Consider the following 17,198-nt stretch of genomic DNA (forward strand, 5'->3'; position numbering starts at 1 on the left):
TAAGAAAAGGACTAAGGTCTCCAGAGAAAAAAGGAATTCTGTCCCCAGACTCCCCTCGAACTTGAGACCTCGACATCAATGATTCCTGGGGTCTCCACCCTGCCTGCCTGTCCTGCGATTTCAGACTTGCCAGCCGCCAAATCCTTCAGATAAATCTCTCTCTATAGACACACATGCTATATGCCGCCCCCCCCCCCCATAGTCTGTATTGGTGACGACTAGAGAGAAGGCTTGGGGAAGGTAATGTTCCAGGGTCACACATCAAGGGGGAGGCAGCGCGGGCCTTTGGACCCAGGCCAGGTCAGCTCCAAAGTCATGTTCTTAACCAAACAGGACAACGGCCCTTTCACCTGAGCTCTGGGGGATGAGTCAGACGATGCCCCAGAGCCAAGTGTCTGGGGTCCCTAACTCCACAGACCTCTCCAGGGGAGGACAGCAGGACAGAAAGGGCACATCCCTCTTTTCAAGGCTGCGCAAAGGAGCCTCTCCTCAGCCCCTCCTGAGTCACGGGGGCCACACGGGGTATCCCCTCTCAGGGGGAGATTTGATTGGTCTGATTTGGGTTTCTAGTTCACCCTGAGGACCTGCACTCCAGATGCAGGACTGGAAGGCCCCAGGGAAACCTCAATTCGTGTGTCACAGCGCCACCTACTGGCCGCATTGAGGGGCAGCTGCAGTAACCAAATGCCCTCTGCTCCCTGAGGCCAGGACATTATCCCATTTTACAGATTGGCAAAAGGAGCTTTTGCCCGAAACTTTGCCCCATTCGCTCAATCATGTGTTAGCTGCCAGGCACGATACTAGATGCTGGGGGTTCAGAGAAGCCAGTCCTCCTCGGAGAGAGTGACAGAAGGCGTAGGGGAAAAGACCGGGAAAGACAGAGGTGGAAAGAGTAGAGGTGACACGCCAAAGGGAGGCCAGTTGTCATGGGCAGGAAAGGCTGCACCACCATCGTGGTGATGGTGGGCAGAGGTTTTGAAATTCTGGAAGGATCTGCTAGGCTGAAGTGTGGGGCCGCGGGGCATCATTTGATTCTCAATTCAGAACTCTTCCCCAAGGACAGAAGGACAGTTGCCAGGAAGGGCACCTTAGTGAGCAAAATATGGGCTTGGTGGAGTGTGACTTGAGAGGAGGGTGGGGGATAGGATCAGTTGCACACGGGGCAAACGGGCCAGGATCCGGGCCCCTGAGTCACACATAGTTGGCCCCAGCACTGCCTGGGCCAGCTCTGCCAGCCCCACTATGGAGACAGAGCTCTGCCACGCCAACGAGTCTGAGCACGGTCTCCCCAGCAACGGGGAGTCCCGAGGAGCTGCTAAGTTACGCCAGGGAGTAAAATGGTCTCACGTGCTTGGGAAGGACAGCCCTGCAGAGTGAGGACGAGGGGACACCAGAAGCAGGGACATCGTTTTAGGGATGATCATTGCAGCAAGCTTGCCAACTCTCAGAACTCCAGCGGCGGGGGTGGGGAACGAGAGGCCAGAAGAGACAAGAGATCTGGGGATCCAGTCTCGGTGGAGCTGGGCAATGAGGTAGAGGTCCAGGGAGAAGCCGGGGGAGGGAGACAGGTGCCTACCCATTGTGGGGCCTGGTGGACCATTCGTGGACCTGAAATAAAAGGAGATTTGGAAGACAGAATGAGGAGGTTGTTGCTGATGTGTCAGCCTGTGGGATTCCCACATGGAGTTGCTGGAACATGGCTTGGATGAGCAGAATAGATACCAGTGACTCCACGCTGGCAGTGAGTGGAGAATTCGTCAAGGGGATGAGGCCCTGCTGGCATCACTCCTACACGGCCACGCCATCAGAGACCCCCTACCTGAGCTGCACAAGGTGGCAGACGAGAGAGAGAGAGACGGCGCCAAGAGCTGGTGCCTTCCACAAGCGTTTCCTCTCGAGCTTGTGGGCCTGCGGGTGACTGCGGTTTAGGCTGCGGGTCAGTGAGCCTCACACGGCCTCCCGGCCACCTGCCCTGTGCTACGGTGCACGGACCTTTCTGGTTCAGCTCCAGCTCTTCCCCCAAGCTGTGTGATCTGGGCAACGTCATGTTCCTTCTGAGCCTCCGGCATCCACTGAAACCTCCCCTCCTGAGATTGTCATAAAGGTTACATGGGTTGGTGTATAAGAAACCCCTTGTCCTGCTCGGGGACCAGCGAAAGTTCTCCCTAACCCATGCGCCCTGCAGTCTCTCAAACAGTTGGCATCCAGTGGTTTCTAGGCACAAGAGGAGTTCCTGGAGGTGTCTCAGAAGTCCTGACAGATTTCCAGCCCTGTTGGTTCCTATTCACTTGGAGGGGATTGCTCTAGGTGCCCCAGATGACTCTCAGGCACCACCGCTGGCGTCTAGTCCATGCTTAGCACTCACTGACTAGTTCACGGTTCCGTGTGTTAGAGACTTAGGTGTGAGTCCGCGGGACCTTCAGAAGGAGGGAGGGAGGGAGGCTTTCAGTTTCCAGCCATGCCACCACCGCGTGGAGGGTGATGTAATGCCTGTGTCTGCTGGACCTCGGAGTCCCGAGTCTGTTTCGCACTCTGGTGACACAGACGCAGATGGTCTTATGTACCATGTTCAGCCTTTGTGATGGCAAATACATACACCAATAACTAGAGATGAAGAGTGTTTCACAAGTAGACACGGCCAGAGTAAGGAACGTGTCTGTTTATTCATTTACAAACCTAGCAGCATGAAAAGAACATCTTAATTAAAGTCTGGCTTGATACATGTACAGGGAACGATGTTCCTGCCGCCTTCATGGAATCAGAAGTGCTGGTCGTTCTGGGTGCCAAAAGTCGCCAGGGCTCCTGAGAAACATCCTGTGCCCTCAGGTGCCTCAGATGTCCTCAGGACCTCTTGCTGTCGATGTTCAGGGACAGAAAGGGGCTGAGCGAACTGCACGCTCACAAATGGAAATAAGGAGTTACAGCCCTGTGCGATCATTACAACGGCATTTCCCAGATCCCAAGGGTAGACCCGAGAGTGAAGTGTGAACTGGGCTGCTAGAAACCCCTTGACTGAAACCAGCTGCGGAAAGGCATTTGATGTGGGGACGGGAGGCTCTGGGGGGAGGATGGGAACCCTTGGAATGACTGAAGGTGCTCTGTTGTCCTCTTTCCTGTCTACACCCACCATGGGACGTTCTGGAGTAAGGCCCGAGAACCCGGCTTGGAGAAGAGAGGCACTCCCAGCTGCCATTCTTGGTGTGCAAAGGATCAAAAGATCCGGCACAGATACTTTGAGAGAGATGCGAGAAATACCCTCCGCACCCCCTTTTAATTTCTGTCCTTGAGAGAAGGCAGAAGTTTTACAAAGGCGAATCCAAATATCATGAGAATAAAGTCCCCCGAGGACGTGTGTAATTGTGCATGGGCAGCTCTGCTCTGTGAAATATCGTGCAAGAAATCACTCCGACCTTTCACACACAAGAAGCCAGAACAGAAAACAACGTTCAGTCCTCTTGACGAATAGTGCAGTTGGTGGGTATGAGAGCCTACAAAGTACAAGAATCAACAAGAAAGGACAATAAAAGCAGGCTTGGGACTTTGCAGAGATGAACGACAGCGATGGCTGAGGGAAGCAGGGAGAAATCCGTACAGCGTGTTCGCCAAGCGCTGCTTGTCCACAGAATGGAATGAACACCTTAAGGATCACTTTACTTCACCCACTGGTTCCCACACACATCGAGGTTTCTCCCAAATTCATAAGCCTGCAGATGGCATAGGTCAAGCTGCGCGTCAGGAAAGCTTGCAAAGGTTTTCTCCCCACATCACCATGTCTAGATATCAGGAGATCAGGAAAGACTTGCCCAGGAACACAGCTCAGATGAGTTAGTCTATTTCTGCTTCTTTTGGGGCGGTCAGGGGACACCAGGCTCTGGGCCATTAGCCCAAATATTCAAGTATTTCTCTAGCACAGGAGCGGGGAACGTCTTAAACTGTCATGGGTCAGGCTAGCCAGGGACGGACCTTCTGTCCTCAGGCAGCCAGAACTCATCTGCAGTGTATCGAGTGAGTTAACCGGGGAGTCTGGGCTAGAAAGTATGCAGCTCATGGGCTGGCGAGGTGCCACAGGGGTCCTGGGACCTTTCTTGCCCCTCCCTAACGGAAGAAGTCCTCTCTTGTGCAATGCTGAATCCCATCGCCCAGCAGGGTGCCTGGCCCAAAGAAGCTATAAGGAAACAAGATGGGCTCCGTGTGGTGAGGGGGAGCCCGAATTTAACGAATAGTGTGGCGCAACCCGCAGGGGCCGCTGTACCCCCAGAACGCTCTCCATTCAGAGAACTAGTGACTGGACGAGGTGCCAAGCAGGGCTGCGAGTGCTGAGGACATAGCGGTGCCTCAGACTGAGGTTCTATCGAGAGAAGGCAGGCTTGCAACTGGTGGGAAAGGCAGTCGACCACCACAGACCGCACCTGGCGATGAGTTCCACAAGGGAAAGAAAACAGGGCCGCTGACAGTGACGAAGGGCTGGACGGGAGCCTTGCCAAAAGATGGACTGAGAGAGTCCATTTCCCTCGTCCCAAACAAGCCAGGAAGGTGCAGAGTGACCTCGGGCCCAGAGCTCAGGGCCTCTATAAATCCCGCCTCGCCCGCGAAGAGCCGAGAGCCTGCGGGTCCAGAGCGGCTTTGAGCCTCCACCACCTGGGGACAGAAGTGGGAATGCGCCTGGAGGGCAGAGCGAAGCTCCGCGCTTTCCAGAGCACCGCAGGGCGAGCGGCCCACCGCGGACCTCCCCGGTCCACCTGCAGAGGTCAACCCGCCGGGTTGCCCGAGGTCAAGACCATGAGGACCACCGCGGCTGACGCCCAGAGTCCCGGGGCGGGGCCTCGCGAGACCCAAACAAGACCCACGTGGCAGGGGCGGGGCCGCCAGAGGACGTCACGGCGCGCGCGTGCGCGGGAGCGATCTCGCGCCGGCGTACCCTTGTGGGGGCCGTAAAGCGCGGAGGTCGCGGTCTTCGCCGTTCCCCGGAACTTTTTACTCCCTCTGCCCCGCCTTTTTCCCTTCCCCGTTCCCCGCGTTCTGGTGCCGGGACCCCTCGCAACTGTTGTGGCTGCTGCCCCGCTGCCGCCGGGGTGGTGCTGACCGCGGAGCGCTCGGGGGCCCGTGAGGTAAGGAAACCGCTGCGGGGCCGCTTTGCCTCCCCTCGCGCGTCTCAGCGCCCCCCTTTCCGCTCTGCTCTCCCTCGGGGCTGGTCCCGGCAGCCCCGCGTTTCGTGTCGCTTGCGCCGGGTGGCCTCAGGACTCCGGTGCCGGGGCCGAGAGGGGTTGGCCTCATCTCTCCCCGCCTGTCCGCGGCTGTGCTCCGTCCGGCCAAGGTGGTCCGGGTCTCGGAGAGACTAGTGCCCGGCTGCCCCGGGGCCTGCGCAGCGGCCCCTCAGGGGACGTCCGCCGCCTCAGCCCGACGTCCAGAGCGCCGGCGGTGACCGCGCTTCGCGCTCCCGGCCTCGGGCTTGCAAGCCCCTAGCGCGGAGGAGGCCGGGCTCGCCCGGTCTTCGTCCGCTGCGGGCGCAGTTGCTTTCCCGCCTGGAGACGTGCTGCGGTCCGCCTGCGCCTCACTCACTTGCAGGAGTGCTGCAGAGTGCGGCAGCCAAGTTACCGGGGAGCGTGTAGGCCCGGGGCAGTGAGCCGTCTTCGTGAGTGTGAGCACTCGGCACCGATGTGAAGGGCACTGAGTTGGGATGCGGGCATCTTCAGGTGTCCTTTGCCGGTGTGTGTGAGCGTGACGAACGGGGCTGCGGAGGGCAGGAGGTGGGGAGCGGGGCCCCAGGGCACACCTGGCCGGCGCTGGCGGTTCGTATTGATTTCTTTAACTTGTCTGATCACCTGGTGGCACTTGTTGAGAATTACACGCCCAGGACCGGCAGGGCCCGACTCACCAGAGGCGGAGCCTGGGAGAGAAATGTCCTGGGTGGTTCTAGTGGTGAGACAGGTGTGGGACATGTTCTTAACCGCTCTCCCCTCACCAGTCTTCCTTGTCCCCAGCGGCCCGTTTGTACACACGCTGTGACCGTACAGAGGAACGACTCAGGGGGACTTGGAGCTGCCCTCTTGCTCGTGTTGGTGTAAGCAGATGTGGGCATACCTAGTCCCGATATTGAGTTTGCTTGGCAGATCACTTTTCTTCCTAGCAGAAAGCGTTGTAGGGTCATCTTAGTTTTTTTTTTTTTTTTTTTTAATATAATTTGTTTTGGGCGCCTGACTTGTTTAGTCGGAAGAGCATGTGAGTCCCGAATGGGGTGTGGAGAGTACTTAAATAAAACTTAAGGTATGTATTTTTACACACACACACACACACACACACCACACACACTTATTTTAAATCCGATTATCGCTTTTCTTTCTTTGTTTTTGACACCTTTGGTTTCTTGTCTAGTGACTTTCCCTTCTCTGCTATCAAGCTTGGCCTTGGTTTTGCTGTCAAACCTACTTGGATACTCTGGCACCTGCCTTTCTTTGTTTGGATCCACTTTAAATCCTTTTTGGTTCTTGTTTGCTCTCACCACTCAGTGATTCTTTGAAGGTCATGATGCACACAAGGGCACAAATCCTCTTCTCCGTTCTCATCACCCTAGGCTTTTTTTTTGGTGGGGAGAGGGGGGCGGTGGAGGGGGGGGCGGTCCGTCTAGGTTTTTAACATTGTTTATTTCATCTTAAACCTCATCTGTTAATCCGTGATTATTAATTATTAATTATTAATTAAATCTGTTAATTCTGTGACCTTTGCAATTCCTTTTATCCTGCCAGGGGATGTATCTTGTGGTTCTGTCCTCACAGCTACCGCTTCTTTACTTGTCTGAGGTTGTTTGAACGGTAGCAGGGAGTAAAGATTCTAGGGTAGACTCTGGTGCCATCCCGACAGGGTCTTACTCCTGGCTCTGCCACTACCGGCATTAGAGAAGCTTGGTCGAGTTCCTTCCCTGTGCCTCAGGTTCCCCAAGCAGTAGAAAAGAAGTTTTAGTGCCTTACAGGGTTGTGAGTTTTAAGTCAGTTGTACACCTAACACAGCATCTGGTAGCTTGTAACTGCCTTTGAAAATATTCCCATTTTCCCTTTAAAAATTCTTTCACGTGATTTGGATATCCCCTCAAATCTGAGGGCCTAGCCTTGAGATCTCTAAGTCCTCATTGAACTCCCCCCTCCCCACCCCCGATGTGTTTTCTCTTCTCATCCATTCAGCAACTTATATTTCCTAGGTGCCTACCCTGACTGCTGGGAAAAGCATGATCAAGTTATATCATCGGTCCCAGCTCCCAGAGAGCTCTATAGTTACAGGACACTAAAAAGTACCACTTATTGAGTGCTTCATAGGTCCAGTGGCCATGTTTTTCCTTCTTGTGTGATTGGGTGTTTGTAGCAGCTGTGTGAGGTAGGTAGTCCTATGGATGAGGAGCCCAAAGCACGGGGATGGAATAACTTGCTGCAAGTCGTAGAGCTAATGAGAGGTGGGCGGAGGCTTTCAATCCCCCAGCTGTCTGCCTCTCCATGAAGCCTACATTCTCAGCCGGGCTGTTGTGCTGTTTCCCTGATTGACGAACACGGTCCAGGAAGCTCTGTGCTGGGAGAGGCCCAGGGTGTGATGGGAGAACATACAAGGGCCACCTGACCCAGTGCTGGGGGAGAGGTCTAATAAGATTTCAGGCTGAGAGCCTTGGCGGTTACCTTTGTTTGGGGGGTGGGGGGAGAGTGGCGGGAGCTACACTGTTTGGTTAGAGGAATAGTGTGCCCGGATCCCCGGGGGTTTCAGAATCCTGTCCTGTTTGAGGAGTTAGTTACAGAAAGGTTCAGCCTGGCTCCAGAGAGAGCAGAGATAAGAAATGAGCCAGACAGTGAAGGGTCTTGTACTTCAAGACTGAAGAGTTTTAGCAGGGGCGTGAAACAAGATTTTCATTTGAGAAGACTGGCTCAGAGTCAGGATTGTGGGGTGTGGGGAGAACGGGGTGCGGAAGCCCCGTCAGGAAGCTTCTGCGGTAATCTGAGCACGGGTGGCCGCCTGTACTCAGGTAGCCGCAGCAGCGGGGGTGGGAGAAGTCGGTCCACCTGAGGGAAATGAAGCCTGTGGAATCCCTAGTCCTTGCAGGTTGGCTGCATGGAGGAGCCAAGAGAGGAGGAGCCCAGGGTAACACCCAGGGTTCTCGTATATGGAGTCACACTGGGGACACAGAAATGGAGAAGATTTGGAGACTGAGGAGGATGGGTTTCCCTGTTGGATGTGCCCATTTGACCTCTGGGAGCCCAAGCGGACTTGCTGTTGTTCCCTTGGAGGTGCAGACGCAAATGTTGGGGCCACTGTGGGTTGGGCCCTCGGTCACGGTAGGCAGTGAAATCCCCCGGAGAGTAGGGGACCGAGGGGAGTAGCTGGTCCCAGAGCGCCGTGAGGGACATGGACTCGGAAAGACGGACAGGGGAGAGCAGCCAGCAAAGACGTGGCCAGGGTAGTAGGAGTCAGGATTAAACCGGGAAGGAGGGTGTGAGTAGAGGGGGCGATGGACAACATGTGGTGCTTGGAGAGGACCTTATGAGGAGGGGGCCGGTGTCTCCAGAAGTCGGCAACATGAGCCTTCTCGGTGAGAGCAACATTCCTGGCTGTTGGTGGGGGGGCACAGAAGCCCAACGGCTTTGGGTTCGGGACAGACAGTAATGGGGGGAAAAAGGACAGATCATACAGGAAGCCCTTTCCTGAAGGTATTCGTCAAGTGAAAAGACAGGTTGTGAGTTCACATTAAGAGTCACTTCTGGCTCCGGATGTTAAGTGGCTGCCTTTGGCTCAGGTCAGGTCATGATTCCAGGGTCCTGGGACCCAGTCCCACATTGGGCCCTTTGCAAGGCGGGAAGCCTACTTCTTCCTCTGCCTGCTCTGCCTACCACTCCCCCTGCCTGTGTGCGCGCGCGCGCTCTGCCTGTCTCTCTCTCTCCCTGTGATAAATAAATAAATAAAATAAAATAAATAAGTTAAAAAAGTCACCTCTGGCTTGACCGCTGGCAGACCGTGCAATCACTAAGGGGTAAGGGAAGAAGGACACAGTCTGGCAGCGGCACTCAGGTGCAGAGCAGGGCAGCACACGGGACTGCTTATTTCATATGATGGGAAATCATTGTTTTAAATTTTATTCATTTATTTGAGGGAGAGACCGCATGCATGTGCATGCATGCTCGTGAGTGGGGAAAGGGGCAGAGGGAGAGAGAATCCCGATACGGGGCTCGATCCCCTGACACTGAGACCATGACCTGGGCTGAAGCCAAGAGTCCGACACTCAACCAACTGAGCCACCCAGGCACCCTGATGGGAAGTCACAATTGCCTTCTATGTTTGTGCTTTCCTCCAAGACCATATTTCTTATCATTTAGAATTTTTAAAATGAAAAATCGCTACTCAAAGACATTTATGGAGGCTTTGTCCCATTACTTCAGTGGGTTGGGAGGACTTGAGCATGCGAAAACAATGAAGGTCAGGAGGGCACCGAAGGCACATGGAAGAGGAGTTGGGTTCATGGCCCTGGGTTTCTGGGGAGGAGGGGGAGGGTTCCAGGGCTCTTGCGGGCGATGAACTTTGGACCCTGAGGGAAGGAGAGATGGTTGTAGATGCCAGTGGGATTGTCGGTGGAGTTTCAGATGAGCGGGGTTATCTGCTTTGAAGGAAGGAAGAGAGTAGGTGGGGTGCAAGGTCTGGAGAGGATCAGTGCTGCGGGTTCAGAGGCAGAACATACACAGACATCTGCCTGTGGCTGAACCCGTGGTGGCCCCCAGGCTAGGCAGGGGGTACCCACTGGCCTGAGCCACGGAGGAACTGGGTCTGTTCCAGTGTGACCAAGCTGTAATCCTTCTGAAGGGAGGAGGAGGACGCTCACTGCCGCCCCCTGGAGGCGAGCTCAGTAGAACGGGGCTGGCTAGGAAGGGGTGGCCGCTCCCTCAGAGGAGCTGCGGCTTTGTGGAGACAGAGGAGAGAAGTACCAGGCAAAGGGCCAGGGCTTAACTTTGGAAAGGATCCTCTGGAGGGCACAGTGGAGAGGTCTGGAGGGGAGGACGGCAGGGCGGGGGGTAGTGAGGGAAGCACAGAAGTTGGTGCTGTGGCGACGAGGTTGCAGGAAGAAGCTTCTCTCTTGAGACCCTTGGGCAGGGACCAAGGGTGCCAGGAGGCCTGGTGACTACCGCGAGGTGGCCGAGTGATTGGCCTTGGTTGAATAGGATTTGACTTGGGACGTGACGTAGGCCTTGCTCAGTCTCTGTTCTGAGATGTTTGTGGTGGATGAGCACCCATACCTTGGCCTTGGGCGAGTTGGGCTACTTGGGGCCCGCATGCTGCTGGGCGTGCTGTCTGCCGGGGCTCTCCTCTGAAGTCCCTCTCCCCCTGACGCTGGTGACCCTGCCATCTCCCGGCAGGTCTGTCTGCAGTTTCCTGAACCTTGAACAGGCCTCTGCTTTCTTTGCTGGGAGAGAAGTTCTCCCTGGTGACCTGATCCCATACCTTTCTGCTTCTCTGATGATGCTGGTCACCTCGTAGACATGTGTGCTTGGTCACAGCCCGTGACACCCGAGGGTGCGGGATAAGCCAGGCTGGACTCACCCACCCCTGCATCTGGGAGGAGGCCTGCCAGTCCTTGAGGCTCCCTCCAGCCCGCGGCCTGTGCAGACACGGAGCACGCCGTCCCTCGCTGCGGCTTTGGGTTCTCTCTCTCCTCTTCCAGGACCTCATTCTTTGTCACCACCTCTCCTTCCGGACCCACCTCTTTCCCTTTTCCTGGCCCTTCCCGCCAGCAGTGAAACAGGCTTCAGGGCCCGAGCCTTTAGAGACCAAGAACCTTGCTCTGCTCCCGTTGTTTCCTTGCTGCTGGCTGGTGCTCTGCTCCCTTCAGAACAGAACGTGAAGGAGCGGTCCTCACTCCCTCATCTCCTTGCTCTGGAGCTTGCTGTGGCCCCGGTTTCATCCCGAGCACTCCCCTGGGAATTTCTTTTTGGGGACACCAAGGACCTCTGCTGTCCCAGCGGACCCTTGTCCATCGTGCTGCACCCTCGGGCACCCTCCGTAGGGAACCGCTTCTTAAAGCCCTTTTCCTCTCTTGGCTTCTGTGGCACCACAGCCCAGGCCTCTTTCTGCCTCGCCACGGCTCCTTCTCTGTCTCTTGAACCACGTCTGTTTGTCTGGATGCTGTCCGTCTCCCCAGTGCTGTGTCCTCTGCCCGGTACTTCTTCCTCTTCCCAAGCTCTGCCTGCTGGGGTGCCTCAGGGTCCTTCTTGCTCCTCAGCATGCTGGGTCTCCAGATACCCGCGCTGTTCCTTGGCTTCAGGCCTGGATGTCTGGCTGCTGCTGGTCCTTTCCCCGTGGATGCCCACCAGGCGTCTTGCATGTAACCCCTAGGGTGGGTTGTTTGCCTGCCTGCGCCCCTTCACAGCCTCCCTCTCGCTCCCTCTCCTTCCCCGCCTCCCTCCCCACCCCTAGCCCTTCACACTGTGGTAAGTGGCATCGGTTGCTTAACCCAGAAACTCTGCCATCGTCCTTATTTCTCCCCTTGCCCCATTTTAACATCCCGTTTGTTGGCAAGTCAGTTCTGTCATTTCGCGTCCAGAACAGTCCAGTTGCGGCTCTGACTCCACCCACCATCCTGCTCTGAGTCTCCGTGCCCTCCCTCTAGGACTGCGGCGGTCACTTCCTAATCCTGCTTTTCCTCTCATTCTCCAGTCCACTCCCCACCGTGGAGCCGGACTGATCTTGGAAAAGCATATCCGATTATTTCATTCTCTGCTTCAGTATTTTCCTTTGCACTTGGAGTGGAATCCCAGCTCATCACGATGGCATCCAAGGGCTGCGTGTCCTCGCTTTCTGCCTGTCTCTCCAGCCTTGTCATGGGTCCCCTCCACCGATCACGCTGTGGGCACATTGGCCTCCTTTCTGTGCTGGGACTTCTCAAGGTCTGCCCACCCCACCCCCCACCGGGGCCTTTACACATGCCTGTGCCTCTGTCCAGAAGACGCAGCCCACTGATTCCTGGTTACCATCGGGTCTCTTTTCCAGTGTCCCCTTTTTCCCATCCGTCCTCTTTGGCATATGACTTCAGTTATTCCAGCATGTTGGCTTTTGCTCCTTATTTGATCTGGGTATGGGCCGCCCCTGCCATGGGCACCCTCACAGACACTCAGACGCCCCCTTGAGCTCTGTGTCTCTAATGAAAGTTGCATAAAGGTGAGGACCTCCTCCTTGTCGTCCCCTGCTGTCTCTAGAGCTGGCGAAGCATCTGGAACTGTGCAGAGCCTCGGTCGCTGGCGGAAAGCGTGACTAGCTTGTCTCTGTCGCCTCCTTTCCCTTTCTCAGTAATCCTGAGCACAGAGTACGGTGGAATGAAATCTGGTTGCTTTCTCCGTCTAGTGTGAATGTCGGGGATCTCCGCCGTAGCCGAGTGAGAGCACACCTCCGAGCTGCCGACAGACAGGATGTTTTTCCGGTTGCTGTCGGCGGTCCGAAGACAAAGGACCGGCCGAGGATGGCAGAACTGGTCGTCGGGGAGGAGCGGCGCGTCGGCCGCCGAGGCGCATTCTGTCGCCCTGCCTGCCCAGGCGCAGGTGGTCATCTGCGGTGGCGGGATCATGGGCACGTCCGTGGCCTATCACCTCTCCAAGATGGGGTGGAAGGATATTGTCCTTTTGGAGCAGGGCAGGTAAGGAGCAGACGCACGCGGCGTGGGGCTGCGTTGCACCCACTGCGCGGGCTCCCCTCGTCCCCTCCCCTCCCAGTAACACGGGCCCAGCAGTAGCCAGGCTGACTGGCGCTAGGTAAGGGGAGAAGAGCCACAGAAAGGCAAAATCTCCCGGACGCGGTTTTGCGATGATTATGCCCGTGTTCTTTGGCTCAGAGCGAGCTGCCCGGTTCCAGCACGGCAGGTCTCCTGAGAGGGCGCGCTTCATTTCGGGGTCACGGTGCACCTCGCCGTCTTGTCCTCTCCATTGTAGTCCACAGCAACACCAGCCCTGTGGCTCAGGAGCTTCCTCTGTGAGCCGAGCTGGAACAGGCTGCGGGTCTCTGCTCCTTTCCTTCACGGGGCTCACGCTTTCAAGTGCAGTGGTAAAGGGACAGAACAGTCTCGAAGGTTGTGCGGCATGCCCGTGCGCCTTAGCCCAGGAGGCGCATTGCAGAGCAGGGTCCCGGTTGAATGTCATGGATCCGGCAGGTGCCGCAGTGGTTAACTGAGGTTCATGCTCTGTTCAGGCTGTTTCACTTTTCCCCGAATGTCCCTTTTCTGTTCTGTTGCCTACCAGAAAGTGGATGACCTTTAACATGCCCGTTTTATTTATTTCTGAGTAGGCAATACATATACACGATTGAGAGTGAAAATTGTAAAAGAGTGTACAGGGGAAAATCTGCCTCCCACCCCTGATTTTAGCTGGAAGTTTCCCTCGCTGGAGGCAAGTTAAGTTCCCTGTGTATGGTTCCAGATGCTCCCCGCGCATATGAGGGCGTCTGTATCGGTCAGCTCAGATATGTGTACCTGGGCATTCATTTGTTATTTTTTCCACTTTTTTATTCAGGTTGGTAGCGCACCTTAAACAGTGTCCCTCCACTTGCTTTGCTCCTTAGGGTTGTTCCGTATTGTTGCAGAAAAGCTTTCTCTCGTTCCTTTTTCTGTGTCTGTGTGGAGTATCCCACCGTAGAGGGGACTCCGGGCTGCTCGGTGCCACTCCTGTCGGTGGATAGGGAGGTGGCTTCCACCTTCCCACCTGACGGACGATGCCGTAATGAGGGTCTCTGATCTCGCTGCCGTCACGCTGTGGGAGTGAGTCCACCTGATGGGATTTTGGGTGCATCCTGCAGGCTGGCTGCTGGCTCCACGAGGTTCTGTGCTGGCATCCTGAGCACCGCCAGGCACTTGACCATCGAGCAGAAGATGGCAGACTATTCCAACAAGCTCTACCACCAGTTAGAGCAAGAAACGGGCATCCAGACAGGTAAGCAGGTAATCCGTCGCTCGCCGGTGAGCCTGTGGCGCGGACTCCGGGGCTCCGTGCCTGCCGTCTGTGCCCGGTGCCGCGTCGGCCCGCGGGTTCGGTGGTCAGGGCTTGAGTCCCAGGCCGGGCGCTGCCGGGCGCTGCCGCTCGCGGGGGTCTTTTCCTTGCGCGAGTCTGTCCGCGTGTTGCGCTGTGTCCCGTTTCCCTGCCCGCCGGTCGAGGGGATCCGTCCTTACCCCAGATCCTTTCCAGAGCCTGTCATCCTCAGGATGTGAAAGGCTCCCTGGGCCATTTGCTGTGACTTCACTCACTGAAGTCTAGCAAGTGGCGACACGTGGCTCCTGAGCGAAGCCGCCGAGGACTTGCTCCCGTTTCGGTGCGTGATGGTGACATCGTGGTCTGAGCCGCGGCACCTGCCCAGTTGCTCTGAAGGCGGTTTCTGACCAAAGAGCTTAAACGTAGGTTACCCCTCCTCTGTGTGGTCAAGGGGAAAGACCCCAGGGTGTCGCGAGCTAAGTATGACCAGAGCAAGTAGAAGGGGAAGGCCGAGCCCCGGGACAGCCCCGCACGGTCACGAGGTAGAGGCGTGTCTGTCCGCGCGTCGTCAGGTGACGGATCGAAGCCCGGGGGCGAGCCTCGCGTCGTGGCTGATGAAACCGTTTGGTGGCCACGGGAGTTGTCCTGGGGGAGTAGCGGGGTCTAGAGCTGAAAATTCAGGACGCCCGTGTCCGTCAGGGTTGCTCTTCTGAAGACCCGCATAATTCGGATCCCAGATGGTTCCAGGCCGATCCTGGCAAGGTCGGTAGTAGCCTGACGTGCTTGCCCGCTGACGCGGCCCTCCCGGGGGTCGCAGCGTAAGCACCGCGGATGGTCTCCTTCGCTGCCCGGCTCAGCGCTTATGTGACCCACGACACGGCTGTCGTTGGGAAGGTGAGAGTTGACGTAGTCAAAGTTTTGACGACAGGCTGAGGTTTTATGGCATTTCCCTTTCACAGGATTCCTACTCTGGCGAAGCGTCACCTCGCGTGTAAATCTTGGGTTGAGACTGAACGTCTGGGAACTGGGACCCGGTGGCTGTGTTTGTGCAGAGGGGAGATGCCAGGAGAGGAGCTGGAGGAGGGGAGGGAAGAGGCCGTGGCCCTCTGCCCAGTGGATGAGCCTGGTCCCCCCTAACCCGCCCACGGTGTCCTCAGACTTGGCCGGGCTTCCTCTGGAGCGGTGCGGACTCTGAGTGAAGATAGTAAAAGGTGTCCCCGCTCCTCACCGCCTCTGCTTTTGTCACGGAGGATGGCTGCTACGTGCAGGACAGGCAGGAGCGGGTCCCTTTTGGTTGGATTTAATTTGGGGGCAGCGGGTACTTGAATCGGGTGGGGAGCAGAGTTGGAGTCAGGAGAGGGTCTGCCTCGGGGGCCCCGAGCCGGAACTGCCGACTCAGTCCGACTTGCGGTCCCCGGGTTCGGTTCCTAGTGCTTCGCCGAGCCCTGCATTGCTTACCTGCTTGGGTGCGAGAGGAACCCGGGCCGTAGGCCTCTTGTCTGTAAGGAAAGTTCATCTCACTTGAGTTCTGGGTCACTTCCTGGAACTGCATTTTGGGCCTGGTGTCTCTTTGATGCTTTGCAGGGCAGCAAGGAAGTCAAGCCGGGGAGGGTCCAGGGGTCACGCTAGTCTGTCACCCCCGTTGTGGTTCAGCCATGGTGCAGTGGAAAGGGGATGTGGGGTCCCCAACAGAAAATTCTGTTACCCGGCAGGATGCGCAGGGTTCAGTCGGGGGACTGCTTTTGAGCCATTAAATGAAGACACGTGACCTGTGTACAAGCTGGGTTTCCGGATATTACATGCTATCCTCAGAGTGCATTTACATGAGGGGTGTCTTTGCTCCTTTAATAATCTGACACGTCACTACTTCATCCAGATGAGGCGGTCCATGCAGATCTTGTGTCTCCAAAGTTTGCTTTACCTTTTGTTGGTGTTTATCAGTTCATCATATGCTCTTCGTACCATCTTTTGTATCGGGAATTGTTTGGTACGTGTTCATTTTTTGTTTCCTTAAATACAAAAATATTTTTAATAATCATTAAAGTGTATTATGGAGGGCTCTGTGAGGCAGCTCATGTGAATAAGTCTGCTTTGGGGTGCCTGGGAGGCTCAGTCTGTTAAGCATCTACCTTCAGTTCAGGGCATGGTCCCGGGGTCCTGGGATCGAGCTCTAGGTTGGGCTCCCTGCTCAGTGGGAAGCCTGCTTCTCCTTCTGCCTCTTTCTCCCACTCATGCTTGCATGCGCATGTGCGGTCTCTCTCTCTCATAAATGAATAAAATCTTTAAAAAAAAAAAACAGTCTGTGGGGCGCCTGGGTGGCTCAGTGTGTTAAAGCCTCTGCCTTCGGCTCAGGTCATGATCCCAGGGTCCTGGGATCGAGCCCCACATCGGGCTTTCTGCTCAGCAGGGAGCCTGCTTCCTCCTCTCTCTCTCTGCCTACTTGTAATCTCTGTCAAATAAATTAAAAAAAAAAATCTTTAAAAAAAAAACAACAAACCAGTCTGCCTTTCATAACCACAGAGGAAGGTGCCCCAGTATGTGCCGTTGGTTTGTCCACGTCCTATTTCTGATGTTCATAGTATCCTTTTTTGGTTGTTGGAGTGATGCAGTACAGATCCCTGTAGGCTGCATTTGTTTTCTCTTGCTATTTTTAAAAGACAGAGTTCTAGAAGGTTGATGAGCAAAAAGTGTTCGTATTTTCAACTCTGATAGGTATGGCCAGATCAGCCCCCGAAAGAGCTACCCGTCACCAGCAGTGTGTGAGTGCGCTTACTGCCTCAGCGTCTCCTCCGTACTATGTATGGCGTTTTCATTCTACTTTCTTGTTAACTAATCTCTTTGCCCAATGTGAGGCTCGAACTCATGACCCCGAGAGCAAGAGTCGCGTGCTCTATCAGCTGAGCCGGCCAGGTGCCCCACATTGGGTATTATTTTCATTTTTACTAATATGAGAGATGGAAAAAGTTATCAGATTCCAGTTTGCATCTTTACCACTTAAATATTATTTCTTAGGTCTATTGGCCATTTGTATTTCTTCTCTGACTTGTTTTTTAATATCAGATGTCTACCTTCTCTTACCAAACCTGAGAGTTCTGTGTTATGGTTTCAAACCTGGGATAAAGCACATTTTATGTCAGGAAGCTCTAGACCAAACTTTAAAAGTCTTCTGTGGGAAGACAGTGGACAGGGAGGCTTGTGAAGCAGTGACAGACTGTTGTGGCCGGTGGTTCT

General features: G+C 55.5%; 1 protein-coding gene across 3 annotated transcripts in view; it reads left to right on the forward strand.

The window, feature by feature from the left end:
- Positions 1–4,989: 4,989 nt before the first annotated feature.
- LOC308358822 (pyruvate dehydrogenase phosphatase regulatory subunit, mitochondrial) overlaps positions 4,990–17,198 on the forward strand; it is a 36,541-nt gene continuing 24,332 nt past the window's right edge. For 2 of the 3 annotated variants that reach the window (XM_080829277.1, XM_080829279.1), the window contains exons 1-3: positions 5,014–5,108; positions 12,358–12,646; positions 13,798–13,931. In XM_080829277.1, coding sequence (XP_080685403.1) covers positions 12,423–12,646; positions 13,798–13,931 — 358 coding nt within the window. In that variant the 5' untranslated portion in view covers positions 5,014–5,108; positions 12,358–12,422. Of the gene's footprint in view, positions 5,109–12,357; positions 12,647–13,797; positions 13,932–17,198 lie in introns of all 3 variants that reach the window. The other variant, XM_080829278.1, reaches the window with a different exon arrangement.

The sequence above is a fragment of the Martes martes genome (genome assembly GCF_963455335.1).
Source record: "Martes martes genome assembly, chromosome: 17".
NCBI lineage: Eukaryota > Metazoa > Chordata > Mammalia > Carnivora > Mustelidae > Martes > Martes martes.